Source organism: Lipotes vexillifer, unplaced genomic scaffold (assembly GCF_000442215.2).
Source record: "Lipotes vexillifer unplaced genomic scaffold, Lipotes_vexillifer_v1.1 scaffold291, whole genome shotgun sequence".
Taxonomy (NCBI): domain Eukaryota; kingdom Metazoa; phylum Chordata; class Mammalia; order Artiodactyla; family Lipotidae; genus Lipotes; species Lipotes vexillifer.
The window spans coordinates 734,028-750,773 of NW_006794559.1; the positions used below are offsets into that span (position 1 = coordinate 734,028).

Here is a 16,746-nt window from a genome sequence, read left to right on the forward strand (position 1 = left end):
TGATTCTAAGTGTTGGCTTCAAGAAACAACAACCACTGCCTAATCCAGAGATACGGTTTGTACCACATCTTCCCATATAAACCTATGTGCTGATGTTGTGATTACTTTATATGCTCTGCCATTCTCTACTTTGACTTTCCAAGGAGAGAGACAGAAAAGAAAGTGAATGAATGAATGCGTAAACATTACATTGTGGAGGGTAGATAAAGGTCAACTGTTGTCAACTAGTGGATCTGTGGGTGTTTTTTTGTTATGGTTTTTTTCTGGTTACAGAATGCCTCTGTAGTTCTTTAGTTCTTAATCATGGAATTTCCTAAACGACTTAAAGGGGATTCATTTTTCTTTTATTTAAAAAAAAATTGCTAACATATACTGAATGTTTTCATTCTGGTCACTATGCCTTCCATGTGTTATCTCATTTAATTCTTAAGGCCACCTCTATGGTTAGTCGTGTTAAAAGCCCTTTTTTGGGGCTTCCCTGGTGGTGCAGTGGTTGAGAATCTGCCTGCTAATGCAGGGGACACGGGTTCGAGCCCTGGTCTGGGAGGATCCCACATGCCACAGAGCAGCTAGGCCCGTGAGAGCCTGCGCATCTGGAGCCTGTGCTCCGCAGCAAGAGAGGCCGCGATAGTGAGAGGCCCGCGCACTGCGATGAAGAGTGGCCCCCACTTGCCACAACTAGAGAAAGCCCTCGCACAGAAACAAAGACGCAACACAGCCAAAAATAAATAAATTAATAAACTTCTACCCCCAACATCTTCTTTAAAAAGAAAAAAGCCCTTTTTTTATTAAAAAAAATTAAAAAGAACCCTTTGTTATTACAAAAGTAGTCAACGTACAGTGTAGAAAGTTAGAATATACAGGTAAACAAGACTAAGAAGATAAAACTACTGTGTTCTTGCTGCCCAGAGCTGAGCGTTGTTAACACATCAGTGAGAGCGCCTTTCTGATATTTTCTGTGCATATACATGTACTGTTCATCTAATCTGGTACCCTGGCCGTACTCAGATGTCCCCCTTTGTTCCCCAGATGTCATTTATATCTGATTATCTAACGTGAAATTCACTGTAGGACCACGTTGCATCTGGTTGTTATGCCCTTTGGACCTCTTAATCTAGCAGAGTCCCTCTTTTTTTTTCTCTTCGTGATACCATCTTTTTGAAGAAACTGAACCGGTCATACTATAAAATAGCCTACCTGGGGCTTCCCTGGTGGTGCAGTGGTTGAGAGTCCGCCTGCCGATGCAGGGGACACGGGTTCGTGCCCCGGTCCGGGAAGATACCACATGCCGCGGAGCGGCTGGGCCCGTGAGCCGTGGCCGCTGAGCCTGCGCGTCCGGAGCCTGTGCTCCGCAACGGGAGAGGCCACAACAGCGAGAGACCTGCGTACTGCAAAAAAAAAAAAAAAAAGCGTACCTGCTAAATTTGTCTGGTTGCTTCCTGTTTAGCTTATTTCTCTGTCTTCTGTATTTCCTGCAAACTAGACCTTAGTTCTAAAGGATACAAGTTAAACATTCTTGGCTAGAATCCCATCCTAAGTGATGTCCTGTGTTCCCTGTTTCATTAGTGATGCTCAGATTGATCACTGAGTTAAGGGTGGTGACATTCTGACCTTTCCATTGTGAAGGGAAGTCATATGACTTTGTATGCAAATGTCCAAACTCCTAAGTGGTTTTTATACTAATTAACAATCCTTGCCAAGTCAATAATTTCTTTACAGGTGTGGGATGAGGGTTTTATAATTATTTTTGCTGTGTTATTTGTCAGTGTTCTTCTGTAAAGTAGAACTTTGCCCCATCTACTTAGATTATCTGCATATCCTGAAATACCCTTCCTACTGGAGAGGCAGATTACATGCCCAAGTTTTTGCCTTGGGTTACCAGTTTCCTAAAAAAGAATTTCTTGAATAGACTCCTCAAATGGTGATACATTCTACTTTTTCTGCTTTCTATTTTATGACTATTATAATGGACTCATAAAGTTTTATTAGTTCCATGTGTTTCAGTTCACTTTAATCATTCTTTATTGCTATTCAAGTTGTCACAACTTTGGCCAGTGGCCGCCCCTTCAAGGTTTTTTTTCCCCCTTTTAAAATAACCCATTTATATTTGCAAGCTGCCTTGCTCTCTGGCATAACTAGATCTTCCAGGCTTGCTTTGTACCTTCCTCTGCCCCACACCTACCATTTCTGCAAGGTCCTACCTCTGTATCCTTCTCATGGGTAATTGTGTGAGAGCCAGAATCTGGTTGCTAAGGGTTGCTGCCGAAGTCACGCTCCTGCTAGACAGTGGGCAAAACTAGCAAATATCTTTCTAAAAATCTGGGCTTCCCTGGTGGCGCAGTGGTTGAGAGTCCGCCTGCCGACGCAGGGGACACGGGCTCGTGCCCCGGTCCGGGAGGATCCCACATGCCGCGGAGCGGCTGGGCCCGTGAGCCATGGCCCCTGAGTCTGCGCATTCGGAGCCTGTGCTCCGCGACGGGAGAGGCCGCAGTAGTGAGGCCCGCGTACCACAAAAAAAAAAAAAAAAAAAAAGAAGACACTCTTGCGTTTCCAGTTCCATTGGCAAGGCTTTTCCTAACCATGATAGCCTACTGTTATTGTCTGAGCCATAAAGCCATTTTTTTAGTATATTTGACTGATCTGTGAAAAAATTTTAAATGTGTGCTATACCCTGCAAAAATAGATAGGGTGGTAAGTTATAGTCTTAATTACTTATGGCTATATCTCTCCATATAAAATAAAATGCATTACTTATTGTGTGGAAAGATTGCAGCATATGTCTCCCGGTGCTTGAAGGGAGGTGTGAATATTTACATTGCAGCCAGTAGCACCAGGAATTCATCCCTCCTGTGCAGACTTTCTTGTTCTTTGGCTTATATACCTTTCTTTAGGTCCTCACTGTGTGGGCAAGTTGCCAGTGAGCAAAGTGAGCCTGACTTTGTTGCCAAACCTCCCCACCCTCTTTGCTTGACACCCATCTCTATGTGTCTGACGCCCATCTCTCTTCGTATTCGCAGGTACCTATTTGCTCTGCAGGTGAAGCAGGACCTGGCTCAAGGCAGGCTGACGTGTAGTGACACCAGCGCTGCCCTCTTGGTCTCACACATTGTGCAATGTAAGTTCCGTTGGTTTCCTTCAGAAAGCATGTGGGAAATAACACAGTGATCTGCTTGGTGGGGAGAAAAATGACATCCACTGAAAGCAATAATGTCTTTGTCTTACACTGCTATTAGCATGAAACCCAAGGGGTGGAAAACAGTACTCCTAACTTTGTGTATATATACTCCCCCACCAAACGCTCACCCAGGAATTTTGTGTTCTGGTGTTCGTCTACTCTTTCTAAGGACTATGCGTTTGTTGAAAACTCAGTTGACTCAAAGGAGAAGCTTGGATACACGGTGGCAAAGTAGACTAAACTCATTCTGTCCTGTTCTTGCATTTAATATTCGTCATTGAATATGGCCCATTAGCCTTCAGACATAAAACTGTCAAAGATTTCCCTTCTTGTATTCTGCTCGAGAGTTCAGTAAACCAAGACACATGAGGCTGGATGGAACCCAAGTGATGCTTGAAGCTACATATTTTAACTTTCTTCCTCTAGACAAAGGATAAGTTAGATTGTGCTCATTCTAAGGCTTCCTGGCTACTCACCTGGGCATTTTTTTTTTGTCTTGGTCAAGGCAGAAGTTACTTGAAATGGAATATACACATTATGTTTCAGGAAGGAAATTATGTATATAGACCAAGGTCAACATCGAAAAGCACTAGTATAAAAAAAATTGCGCTAGCATATCATTCTAAAATTTCCATTGTATACAAAGTAGTCCCATATAATCAGCCCCATCCTGTCCAGATAACTGCCCAGTTAACAAGCTTTCCACAGGTTTGTAGGAAGGGTCACTCCCAGTAGTCAACAAATTACCTTAGTCTAAAATGATGAGGTGTTTCTAGAGACCATGCTTATCTTATTTTTTGTGCATGGCAGTTGTTGAATTTCTGCCAGACTTAGTAGATGGATGTTTTCTTATTAATTTGAAAAAATGATGTGAGAAAGAAAAGACAGGCCAAAAAGAAAAAAGTAGGTAAACTTTTAAAACTTTACTATGTTCCAGCTCTGTGTATATTATCTCATTTAATCCTTATAACAACACTGTGAGCTCAGTACTGTTATCCCCATTTTAAAATGAGGAAGCTTTGACACAGAAAGTTACATAACTTTTGCCTTTCCCATGTTTGGTCTTCTCTCTTCTTACAGTGACAGTGGACAGAGGAGGGCTTTGAATCAGGCAGACCTCGTTTCTGTTAGTTGATTGTTCACCCTGGCAAGTTACTAAGCCGCCAGCCTCTCTTTCCTTTGGAACAGGGGGATAATAGAATCTGTTTCACAACAGGTGAAAATGAAATGATAGCATCAATATTCAGCATATGTTAGGTGTGCAGTAAATATACCCTCCTTTCTTTATCCTCACTCACCTAGGGCCCTCCCTTTCCAAACAATGGGAAATTTTGACATAAAGCTTCCTTATTGGAATAGCAACTTCAGCAAAGGTCTCTGACCCTGGACCTTTGGTGAGAGAAATTTAGTTAGCTATTCCTGATGCCATTCAGTCTTGTAGCCCCTTCCTCCTGAGGCCCTTCCTTTTTAAAGAAAGAGTGAATCTTCCTTTTTAAACAAGGAGCGAATCTTGCTTGCACACATGGGAAGTGGAGAGTCACGGGAATCCAGAAAACCATGTGCTTGGTCTGATGGACCCCCCACCCCCAGACACCAACAAGGGGCTCAAAATCCCCTGAGAATCTTGAGTTCTCCAAAGGAAATGAAATAGTTGGGTTCAGAAGCATTTCTGCTATTTCTATACTCTGTGATACGCAGTTGCGTGACACGCTGTTTCTGTAATCTTATACTGAAAAAGCCCCATTTCTGTATTTTTAAGCGTCCTGTACATTCTGTCATGGAAGGAGAAATTTCACAGAGTCCTCTGTGAATAGTGTGTTCATTTAAATTATTGGTAGTTATTGACGTCATCGGTAAGGTAGGAGAGGTCAGCTCATCTCCCTTCTGCAGAAGTGATATTAATGCTGATGGAAAATTATCTCTAGTGAGCTATATTTTCATCTCCTCTGTATCTATACACACCATCTGATTTTTTAAAAAATTTTCCTCCCTTTCATTTGAATTCGTGGAGTCATCTTTTACATAGTCTGTATTGTTTTCATTGGTTCCTCTGTTACTGGCCTTAGGTATCCCCTGTGTATATTTCAGACTTTTAATACTCTCTAGTTGATTATGAATAGACCAAGTGGGGCAAGCTGATGAAGAGAAGAATCAAACACTCTTTGGACCTGATGTAACAGAGGAGGCATGGTGGGGCTAGATTTCTGCAGGTTGTGTGTGCGTCCATTCTGAGGATTGTACCTGGCAAAACAAGTTTGTGCAAGCACATCCTCATGAGACTTCTCACAGGATTTGGGGGTGGTGGTGTTCTTATTTTTTTGCCAAGAGTAGACTGCTAAGGAATTTAGTATATATATCAGCTAATACGACACCTTTAATTAAAAAATAGTCATATCTTTCACACTTACAGTTCTCAGACTCTCCAGACATAAGGAGGTGCCTATTTCCATGTTTCCAAGAAGAGAGCATGTGGGAGAAAGTGGATTTCACAGTCGTGTTGCCCTTGCATTTTAGGAGTTGAAAAGCAAGTGACTCCAAGGAAAAGACAGTTTAGGCATATTCACCCTGTTGCCAAAGGAAAAACTGGAATTCTTAGCTCGTTTATATTGAATTATGGAAAAGGCTCTGTTATAAAATCCATATATGTTAAGAAACCCAAACTTAAAACTCGTAAGAAATTTAGGATTTCGGTGAGTCCCCTCTCCCTCCCACCATATGCAGTCCGTCTTCATTATTTGCAGATGTCATGTTTGCAAATTCACCTGCTCTCTGAAATTTATTTGTAAGCCCAGAATCAGCACTGTGGGTGCTTTCACGGTTACTCGCAGACACGCGCAAGAGGGTAAAAAATTGGAGTCGCCCCTCCCTCACCTCCCCAGTGGAGGTTGGAGGAGGTGATGCTTTGCCTTCTGGTTTCAGCTGTCATACTGGAAACAAGTGTCCTTTTTGTGATCTCTTTGGAGCCACGCTTTTTGCATTTCTGTGCTTTCTGTTGATTTCCCTGTTTTAAATGACCCCCAGGCATCGTTGCTGAAGTGCTTGCTGTGTAGTGTTCCTAAGTGCAGGAAGGTTTCGATGTACCTCAGGGAGAAAGTAAACACGGGTGTTTACGGGTGTAGATAAGCTTCTTTCAGATGTGAGTTACGTGCTGCTGGCCATGGGTCCCGTGTTAACGAATCAACAAGGAACATAAAGTAGGATGTCTTTCAACAGAAAACAAGGTTAGTTGGTGAAAATGTTTCAAGAGGCTCGCAGGAACCTAACCCTGTATTCCCCCTGGGAATGATGGTTTAGTCTTCACTAATTCGATGTGCGCGGGGACTTGATGCAACAGCACTACTGTGAATAATGAGATGAACTGTGCTTTCTTGAGGCCGGATAGGAGGAAGTGCAGAAAAGACAGCGTCACCGTCGCCGTGGCAAACCAGTGAGGATGGTAGTATGGCCACTCCTGTACAGTTTCCTGTGTTGGAGGGTGGCAGCTTTACTCAGGGAAGGTGAAATTTGTTCACAGAGTGCAACTAGGAAATAATGTCATTGATTTGCCATGGCAGTGAGAAGCTAGTGGGTGACTGATTCTTCCGATGGCCCAGCTGGTGCCAAGCAAATATTCTCAGTGGCTGTGATTTATAGCAACACACAGGCCACATCCTGCGTGATTACTGGGGTACGTTGCCCAAAGTGTGACAAGCTGCTTCACATGACAAAGTGAAAATTAGGCTTCATGGCAACGGTTTACTTACTTTTATTGTAAACAGTTGGACTCTGGTCATTTCATTAAGCTTGTTACACAGACTATATGATAAAGGCATGCTGTTGCATCTGTATTAAATTGCTGTAGACTGAGCTGGAGCTAGTGTTAAGGTACAATTATTAATTTAAAGCTCTATCCTTTAGTTTTCCAGATTAGAGCAATGTGGGGACTTGAGAAAATTATGCATCCACTTCCTTGTAGACTAAAAATTTGTAAGAATTTGCGATCTGATCTGTCATTTCTGACAGCACAACTACACAAAATTTAAGACACTTGAAGTTGTTTACCAAATTAGATTATGTACGTCTACCCCTAGTTATAATCGTCTTTTCTCTACATGATAAAGCATTTGGGATTTGCACTGATAATTGCTAGACGTGTGTCTCCAAAGTTGATTTTGTCAAGCCCTGAAATTCTGGGGCTTATTTAGAAGTCAGAAGGCCTTAATCCACATAACTAGAAATGTACTACCTGAAGTGGAAGTGAACCCCTAGTTGGTAGGGGGGGAGGAAAGAAACAAACCGGCAACATGGATGACTAAAGATGGATGATTCTGAAGTTTTCTTTCCAACTGGTAGAGATGAGAAAAAGCGGAAACTGTCATCTTACGTTGGCACGGTTGTTAAATATGCCCTTACAGCCACCGCTTCTCACATCTAGCCCTTAGGATACCCACCAGCTGGGATTGCCTTGTGTTGTCTGCTAGTTTTTCTCGTTTGCTAGTTGGGGAACAGTCCACTGGGAGTATAACCAATTGTGAAGTATTAATCGTATGTGTCTGGTTTTTCTTTCTCTCTTTCTTTGCAGCTGAGATTGGGGATTTTGATGAAGCATCGGACAGAGAGCATTTAGCAAAAAATAAGTACATACCTCAGCAAGATGCACTAGAAGATAAGATTGTGGAATTTCACCATAACCACATGTAAGTCTCCTTTGTTGCTTCCTACTTGCTTTGAGCTCCTTCTCTGTGGGCGCGCGCGCGCACACACGCACACACACACACACACACACACACACACACACACACACACACACACACACACACACACACAGTGACCTATTGGGAAGAAATATACAAAGTGTGAGGAAGGAGAGCGCAGAGGCTCAGCGGCTGTTGTTTCTTATCCCGGACTATTGGGCAACACAGGTCACCCACTCAAGACCAGACCTCTGGGCTCCTTGCTTGCTTTCCTGTGAGACCAGAGTAACACTGGAATTTAGGACCCCCCGTGCTTTGTAGGAAAAGGAAGAGTATAAGACCAAGTACCAGGAAATCAGGAAGGGCACATGATAACTAGGGGCAGTATAAGAATATTGTGAAAATGGAGAACCTTTGCGCCACGTCCACTCTGGTTTTCCGTTTCGATCAATAAAATATTTTCAAAGCCTTCTCTGCTCCTTTTGTTTTCGTTGTTGTCTTTCAAGGAAGGCACTTGAGTCTTGGTGATAGTTGCCTTGACAGTGTCGGACTTTGCAAGTGTAGGGCTATTGTAAGTGACTGGAAACTTGTTTCAACATGGTCGTGTTTTGCTTTTATATGACCTTAAAGGAAACTCTTTGAGATTCCAAAAAACTGGCCGAGTTTGAGATAGACTTTGGGGGTTTTGTGTTACACAAGCAATAGAGCTTTTGTTCCAGTTGCTCAACTTCAGATTATAATGAATGGGAGGCCGGGTGTCATCCGATCGGGTAGCCCCATTGTTGGTGATGAAATGCCTTTTTCTTTCCGAAGAGAAGATGCTTAATCTTGAATTCATAGACACGGAGAATTCAAATCTCCTGGCCTTTCTCTTGAATTTTTGTTTTGTCAGTGGACAAACACCCGCAGAATCGGATTTCCAGCTCCTGGAGATTGCCCGCAGGCTGGAGATGTACGGCGTCCGATTGCACCCAGCTAAGGACCGGGAAGGCACTAAGATCAACCTGGCTGTGGCCAACACGGGGATTCTAGTGTTTCAGGTAAGAGCGTTTAGAACCAGCTCGGTTCCCTTGGTGTTGCAGAGATAAGAGTTGGCCCTTCAACTCTGATTCCAAGTTGGGTGGTCCAGGCTAAGACCGCTGATAGTTATTTTTAGGTGAACTGGGAAAAACAAACCTCATCTCAGGGTTTCCTGTTTCTGTCCAGACCCTCAGACTTGCAGGTTTAATTTCTTTTGCCTTGCTCTGGTTGGGGAATCCATGACTGCAGGTTTGTTTGCATTTATTGACTTTGTAGGATCATAGAAATCCCTCTCTATCTGTTGACCTAACTTTGAACTTAGTCTAATGGAATCAAGATTTCAGATCCCCAATATAAACACCTTTTTCACACTTGCCCATGATATTCATCTGATTTTTTTTTAACCTAATTTGGGTTCTTTTTTTTTTTTTAACCTGATTTGGGTTTTACCTAAGTTAGCTTGTTTGTGGTTTCACATTTACCTAACTTAGAAGATATAGCAGTTTTATAAATTCACAGAAGCTATGTCCATGTCCTGCTGTAATTTTGCAGCTACACACATACTGCTCTTGGACCCTTACCTGTGTTTTACATAAGGACACACCACTCTGCACTCTGAAATGTGTGCACCGTTGATCACGCTGCTGCTGTACTGCTGTTGATCGATGCATCTCTTTTTCTTGACAATTTCGTTGACGTACTATTGACATGCAATTAAACGCACACATTTAAAGCATATGCTGTTCTTAAATATGTATAAGTCCTTAAATACGTGTGTCCTTTGAAACCATCAGTGAAATCAAGACAGTGAACATATTCATCACCCCAGAGGTTTCCTCAGGACTTTTTTCTTTTTTTTTATATTGAAGTCGTTGGTTCACAATATTATATTAGTTTCAGGTACATGACATAGTGATTGAATAGTTTATAGGTTATACTCCATTTAAAGTTGTTATAAAATATTGCCTAGTAATAAACTGTAATGGAAAAGAATTTTTTAAAGACTATAGATGTTTACACATATATATAAATATATATAACAGAATCATTTTGAAACTTACCCAGTATTGTAAATCAACTATACTTCAATTAAAAAAAAGATACCTAATTTAAAAAAGAATACACACACACACACACACACACACACACACACACACACACACACACACGCATATACATATATATAGCCTAGATTCCCTGTGCTGTACAATATATCCCTCAAGGCTTTCTCTTTTAAACAAAAGTGCTTTGGTTTCAAAGGGGTATGAAGAAAGCATCTGACCCTATTTCATCTCATGAAATAGGGTCAGATTTCACCCAGTTTTGAAGGTGTAAATACGTGCATGACCTAAAACTCTCTGTTTGAGCTTTGCCAGATTGGGTTACATTTCCCCCTTCGTATTTTACCAAAGTAACCCCAGTGATTCTTTGCTCCTGTATCAGATGTTTATGACGGACAGCAATTACCGAAGGGTTCGTGTCCCGAGAGAAGTTGAAGTTGGGTTTCCTATGGGACACTAAGAAGTGACATTTTATGAGCAGCATGGTATTTGAGGAGGTGACTGTCCCTAATACTCACTGACCTGCAGAAATAATCTAGGCGTCCCTGATGAGAAAAACAAGAGTGAAACAATGTGGTTGTCAGTCCTACCATTCCGCTTCAAAGTTAAAACCCTTAAACATTTCTAAAGATCATAGTTGGGGGAAGAGGTGCCTCACAATTGAATTAATTTGCTTGGATTATGTTTGAGACACTTGAAATGTTGAGAGTTGTTCCGTAATGTCATCATAAACAAGGACAGTATCTTGAAATTAATCTTCTTGCCTGTGCCTAATTGCTTCATTCTAACCAATTTAAACAAATGGTTCTGGTGTTCAAACGGGCTCGAGGAATTCTAATTTCAGTTGAGAGGACGGCACAGATAGGAGCTGGTATCTGGCGACTCCCCACTGTGTCTCCCCCACTCCCACCTGGCGATCAAAGATGAAGATGTGTGCGTCCCTCCCGGAGACTGTTCTCTGGCCTCAGAGACACACGGAGGGTGGGGTCTCCCCTCCCCGGCCCTGCTTGTGCTGTTGGAAGCAGAGCAGTGTGGACAGAGCAGGTGATCGCTAACCGCTGTGTTGCTTCTGTGGCTATAACAACAGCTGCTGGTTAAGGCACATGCCCGGGAATCTCATTCTGCCGCGGTAACCATGTGATTTCGGGCAAATTAAAATCTAGCCATGCTGCAGTTTCCACAGGTGTAGAATGAAGATAATAAATCCAGCTCCCTGGGTTTCGTGTAAGGCTTCACAAGATAAGGGCTGTAGGGGACTTGGGACAGTGCCTGGCACTGGGCCCGTGATGGTCGCCAGCAGTTGTGGTGGTTGTCATGGTGTTTATTTTTATTTATGTTTCTCTGTATCAGCCCCTCGGCCAGCCTCTTGTCTCCCTGGAGGCAGACTTAATTTGAAGGCCAGATCATGTAATTAGTGAGAAACAATGATCCAGGAAGGGAATGGGAATCATCGCACAGTCGCAGAGCCCGGGAATTCTCCCGTGAGAGGCGTTCTTAGGAGCGGTAGAACGTCAGCCCTCCTTTCAGCTCCCCGTGAGCGGAGCAGACCGACTCGCGTGTTGCTTGTCATTCATTTCCCGGCTCACTGGCCGATAACCTTTCTTCTCAGGGTTTTACGAAGATCAATGCCTTCAACTGGGCAAAGGTGCGGAAGCTGAGCTTCAAGAGAAAGCGCTTTCTCATCAAGCTCCGCCCAGATGTGAACGTAAGTGCCTCCCGGGAAAGAGCAGCGGGAGACCAATGAGCCCCCTCGGGGCGGGGCGGGGCGGGGCGGGGCGGGTCCCACTAGGGCGCAGGCGGAACCCATGGCAGGCAGCTCTCCAGGTGTCTGCCAGTCTGTACTGTGTATCCAGAGGCTCGGTCCCTCCGCAGCTGTCCTCAGCAGTAGACAGAGGGCACAGATGTGTGCCCAGGGAGGGGTCACTTCGCTGTGCATCTACGGGCCGCCCCCTCCTGTGCAGTCGCCGCGTCTCCAGCCTCAGCCACCTCGACACCCCGGTCAGCGCCCTGCCGTGCTCCAGGTCTATCCCTCCCCACCCAGGGGCGGTCCTGCTGGAGTCCCCAGCCCCTGACAGCACACTCTCACGAGCTGACCCGGCCCCTCCCCTAGCACACTTCCCGAAGACCCTCCCTCTAAAGATGTCGCTCACGTGGCGCCAGGTCAGAGAAGGAAGAAAGCGTTTTCTCCATCCGCCATAAAAATAGGGATGGATGGGCGACAGAGTGCTGATGTCCCCAGCCAGAACTGGAGTGCTTTTTTCCATGGGGGTAAAAAAAGATTATAAGTGGCAGTCTAGGTTTATAGTAATTTGGTTACATTATGGATGAAATAGGTTTTTATGGCCTGATTTGGGAAGCAGGCACCCACTGGAAGTTGTTTTCTATGAGAAGACGTGTTTTGAGTCCAAAAGACTGGGTACTGCAGCACGACTTGTCTGTAAGTTGAGGCTGCACTACCGAGAACTGTGAGATTCTCCCAAAATGGCTGGAACCGCTGAGAATGTTAAGGGCTGTGGTAACATTTGTTTATATAATATGGTCACTTAAATTGAGAGCATTCAGTCTGGAAGTAGAAAATTACCATATCCCCTTTCGCAAATCAAAGGACATGAATTTTTCAGCCTTGGGTGATACCTCAGTGCTGCAGAAAAAATGTTCATTTCCTGTATGGTCCCTGGGGCCACCTGGAGGCTGGAGCCATATGCTTTTTGATGGAGAAAAGGCTTAAGCACAATATTCAAAGTTGGCAGGAACCATGGGGGAGAAAACAGGAAGAAGAAATGTGTTTCAGTTATTTTAAGGAGGCAGAAAAGGCATTTCAGTACTTGGATATTTTTTAACGAAGGAAATGTAAGTCAAGTAAACAGCATTTGCTTATGATTCCTGTCAAAGGAAATGTTACAACTTCTGCTGCGTATCCCCATTTTCTGTGTGTTCCTCTAAGGAATTAAGTGGGGAAGAAGATGGTTGAACGATGATGACTATATTTCGTCATGAGGAACAAATGTATTTTACTAAATATGTGGATTTATGGTCATGCTATAATAAAATACACAACTGAAATTTTATTGGACAAATTTGTTTTCTGCCCCCTTTCCCGTATTGTAACTGAATGTCTATGGGTAATGGAAAAAACCAAAGTGTTATTTTCTCTTTCTAGAGCTCATACCAGGATACCTTGGAATTCCTAATGGCCAGTCGGGATTTTTGCAAATCCTTCTGGAAAATCTGTGTTGAACATCATGCCTTTTTTAGACTTTTTGAAGAGCCCAAACCAAAGCCAAAGCCTGTTCTCTTTAGCCGAGGGTCATCGTTTCGGTTCAGGTAAGGATTCTGGTAAGGATTCTGCTTCACATCTCTCCGTTTGCCATGTGGTCATTTTCCCCAAGACTTTCCTCGGGAAAGTTGGCTTCTAAGAGCTTTGGCTGATGGCATGTTTGCTCGGTCATCGCGGAAGCCTCCTGGCAGCCCCTTGCTGTGTTCGTTTTGAACGCTAGGTAGCCACAAGGCAGTCTGCCCAGCCACAGACAATGCCTAGAGGAACTCTTCTAGTTCAGAAAGGATTTCCTTTCTCTGTAGAAGCAAAAGCACCTTGTTAACACTTGCTGTAGCTTCACCGAATGCTGTGTAGACCTGCCCATCACCAATTTCTCACTCATTCTTTCAACCAGTCTTCGAGTGTCTACTGCATGTCAGATTCTGCTCTAGGTGTCGGGGGTACACAGTGAACAGAGCTATCCCTGCCTTCGTGAAGTGTACAGGCTCTTGGGATGGTTGCTTAATAATCAAACACAGAACTGTTAAGTTGTTGAGTTCATTGAACTTTTTCTGTCATGTATAAGGGAAATATCAAGAGACAGAATGGATGCAAAAGCAGTTTCTCTTGGGACTGCTTTCATCCCGGGCTAGCCGAGAAAACTCCCGTGTCTCCCAGCTGTGGGAGGGAGGCAAGATGGTGGAGGGTTGTGCTGAGTGTGAAATGAGAACGCCTTGCTGTCTTCTCTGCCCCCTCTCGTGGTCTTCATTTTAGTGGCCGGACTCAGAAGCAGGTTCTCGACTATGTTAAAGAAGGAGGACATAAGAAGGTGCAGTTTGAAAGGTAAGAGAAACGTCAGTGCCACTTGCGATTTGAGAGGAGTCGTTCTCTGCAGGCAGTGGTGCTCTAAGCGGCTAAGCATTGCTGCCCCCAGGTGCGGTGAGCTAGAGAATCGCTGCCGCCCAGTCAGTCTCGGTCGGTTCAGTGTTAGGAACAGCTGAGGCCCGGGGGACACTTAACTGCAGGGTGAGGGGAAGCCAGCAGAGGGCAGGGGTGCAAGAGGAACATGAGCTGACAGAGGGGGTGAAGCGCTGTAAAGACCTACTCACCGGTGAGTCCTTAAATATTTGGGGATTTGAATTGGAAGTATTTCTATAAACTTTTTTTCTTTAAATTGGAAAAATTGCAAACCGTTTTCTTTAGATTTTTTTTTAATTAATTTTTATTGGAGTGTAGTTGATTTACAGTGTTGTGTTAGTTTCAGGTGTACAGCAAAGTGAATCAGTGACACATATATCCACTCTTTTTTAGATTCTATTCCCATATAGGTCATTACAGAGTACTGAGGAGAGTTCTATAAACTTTTTAATTCAGTAACATTTGATTGAAGAGAAACAGGATTTATTATTGTTGTTAGCAAATGCTGATAGCTCTTATTGTATGCCAGGCACTGTTCCAAGCCCTTTAGACATAGGAACTCATGGAGTCTTCATACGTGCTCTGTGAGGTCCGTGCTATTTTATTTCCTTTTTAAAAGATGGAGACATGGCAGCTCAAAGATGTTGAGTAACTCGCCCAGGTCTCAGAGCTGGTAAGTGGGCCCTGGTCATCCAACTCCAGAGCTCACTGCCCTTGAGCACTGCTCTGCCCAGAGGGACTAAAAGAAAAGGGTAAAGGGGTGAAGGGATGGTGCACCAATGACTGTTCAATTGCAAGTGTTTGTTTTAATGGTTTTCTTTTTTCAGTTTAACACATTTAAAAATTACAATAAAGCGCAGAGGATACAGCAAACACCCATGTTCCTAGTACTTAGAATTAACTAGGCACATTTTAACGTTGGTTTCTAGGATTTTATTTCTTCTTCCCTTATCTGCAGCTATTGTGGTTACAGATGTAGTGAAAACCCCCTTTAACCAACAGCCTTCGTTACTTCCCTCCTTCCCTCCCCAGAGACAACAACTACCTAATTCCTGTTACTTCTATTAGAAATATTCATGCACCCGAAAAGAATAGGCAGAATTGCTCTGGGGGTGTCCATCTTCATTTATATAATCAGTATTACATTGTACGTAATCATGCGTCTTGCTTTTTAAAGCTACCCTGATTTTGAGATCTATCTTAAGCATTTTATGGTATTGTGAAAGTATTACCTTTCAGGTATCTGATTCCCTGTTGATAAACATTCAGGTTGTTTGGTGTTTTGTTTTGCTTTTGCTGAAACAAATGTGCCGCCTTGACCATCCTTGTATATTTCTCCTGATGGAGATCTGGGGTCGTTTTTCCCTCCCTGTACATAGAAATGTAATGTTCAGAAGGTTATCTGTATGCTTATCTAGATGTAGCAAACCCCATCATTTTCTCGGACGATCCACGATTAATCTTTTGAGGATCGTATAAGAAGGGGTCTGCCTCTCTCTGACTCAGAATGTGGGTGCTCCAGAGCCTTGGTGTGTTAATTTGGAGTATTTTAAAGAAGAGCTGGATGGACCTTGGATTTTAATCTCTATATTTATGCAGTTTCATGTGTTTGAGTACCTGAAAAGTTTTACATGCTTGTCCCCTGGGAAGTTGGGGACCAACACACTAAGGGAAGAAGATTAAAGGGAAGGTGTTGGTGGCATTAAAAACCAGTTTCTTCTACTGTGGGGTCTATAAATTCATTCCCGGGGCAGGGCCTTTTCTCTGAACTGAGCGCTGTGAAGGAGTAGCTCATCAGTGGCAGAGGCCTCTATTATAGAACTGATCTAGAAAATCATTACCCAGAGCACACAAATTGATTTCATATTGTTAGGCCAGGGCTTGCAATTCAGAGTATACGCGGGCCCAGCCAGCTTCCCTCTCCCAGTGACATTTCCCGTAACTAGAGAGTTAGCGTTCAGTGGTAGTATTCCCAACCAGCTGGACCACTGCAGTGGGAACTGGGAATGCTGAGAACGTTTTCAAGGCTGAAGCAACCCCCGAATCCTACAAGTGATACAGAAAGGGTGACTGGGTCTGTCTCCGGGGAGCATTTATCCAAACTCCTTCGGGTGCCTTCACTACTGAGGGAATGCCTAATGCCGTTATTTTTCATGTGAAACCAATAAAGAAAACCCAATTCACCTAACTTTAGTTCTCTTGTGTGATTTCTCCCAGGAAACACAGCAAGATTCATTCCATCAGAAGCCTTGCTACGCAGCCTGCAGAGCCGAATTCAGAAGTGCCAAAACAAGTCAGTGATGGTGATAGTCACTATTATAGCTCTGTTTTCCACCAAATGTCCTCTGCTGAGGACTGGCTTTCCTAGTCTGCTTTGTTGTTCTTCATCCTTCCACTTCGGGGTGTTTTCTAGAGGAGGGTCTAGCCGTGTGCCCTGGCTCTGACCAGACACAGGCTCTGTGCTTCTCGCCCTGGCCTGTATCCTTTCCCCTCCTCCCTCCCATGCCCTGGCCCCGGGGAAGTTTGCTCTATTGGCCTGAACTCAGCTTAGGGCTGGAACCATCCGGAGCCAGAGCTGAGCCCACCCTCCAGCTAAACGGCTGCGCTTGTGTGAAGAGATCGGGATTTAGCTTGCGGGGGGGG

At 43.8% G+C, this 16,746-nt stretch overlaps 1 protein-coding gene across 1 annotated transcript in view; it reads left to right on the top strand.

Annotated features, from left to right (window-relative positions):
• Window positions 1-16,746, top strand: part of FARP1 (FERM, ARH/RhoGEF and pleckstrin domain protein 1) — a 242,706-nt gene that overhangs the window by 165,913 nt on the left and 60,047 nt on the right. Inside the window, exons 5-11 of the mRNA XM_007467218.1 lie at window positions 3,018-3,115; window positions 7,737-7,851; window positions 8,741-8,888; window positions 11,539-11,634; window positions 13,090-13,253; window positions 13,960-14,028; window positions 16,321-16,396. Of these exons, the coding sequence (XP_007467280.1) occupies window positions 3,018-3,115; window positions 7,737-7,851; window positions 8,741-8,888; window positions 11,539-11,634; window positions 13,090-13,253; window positions 13,960-14,028; window positions 16,321-16,396 (766 nt within the window). The remainder of the gene's footprint in view (window positions 1-3,017; window positions 3,116-7,736; window positions 7,852-8,740; window positions 8,889-11,538; window positions 11,635-13,089; window positions 13,254-13,959; window positions 14,029-16,320; window positions 16,397-16,746) is intronic.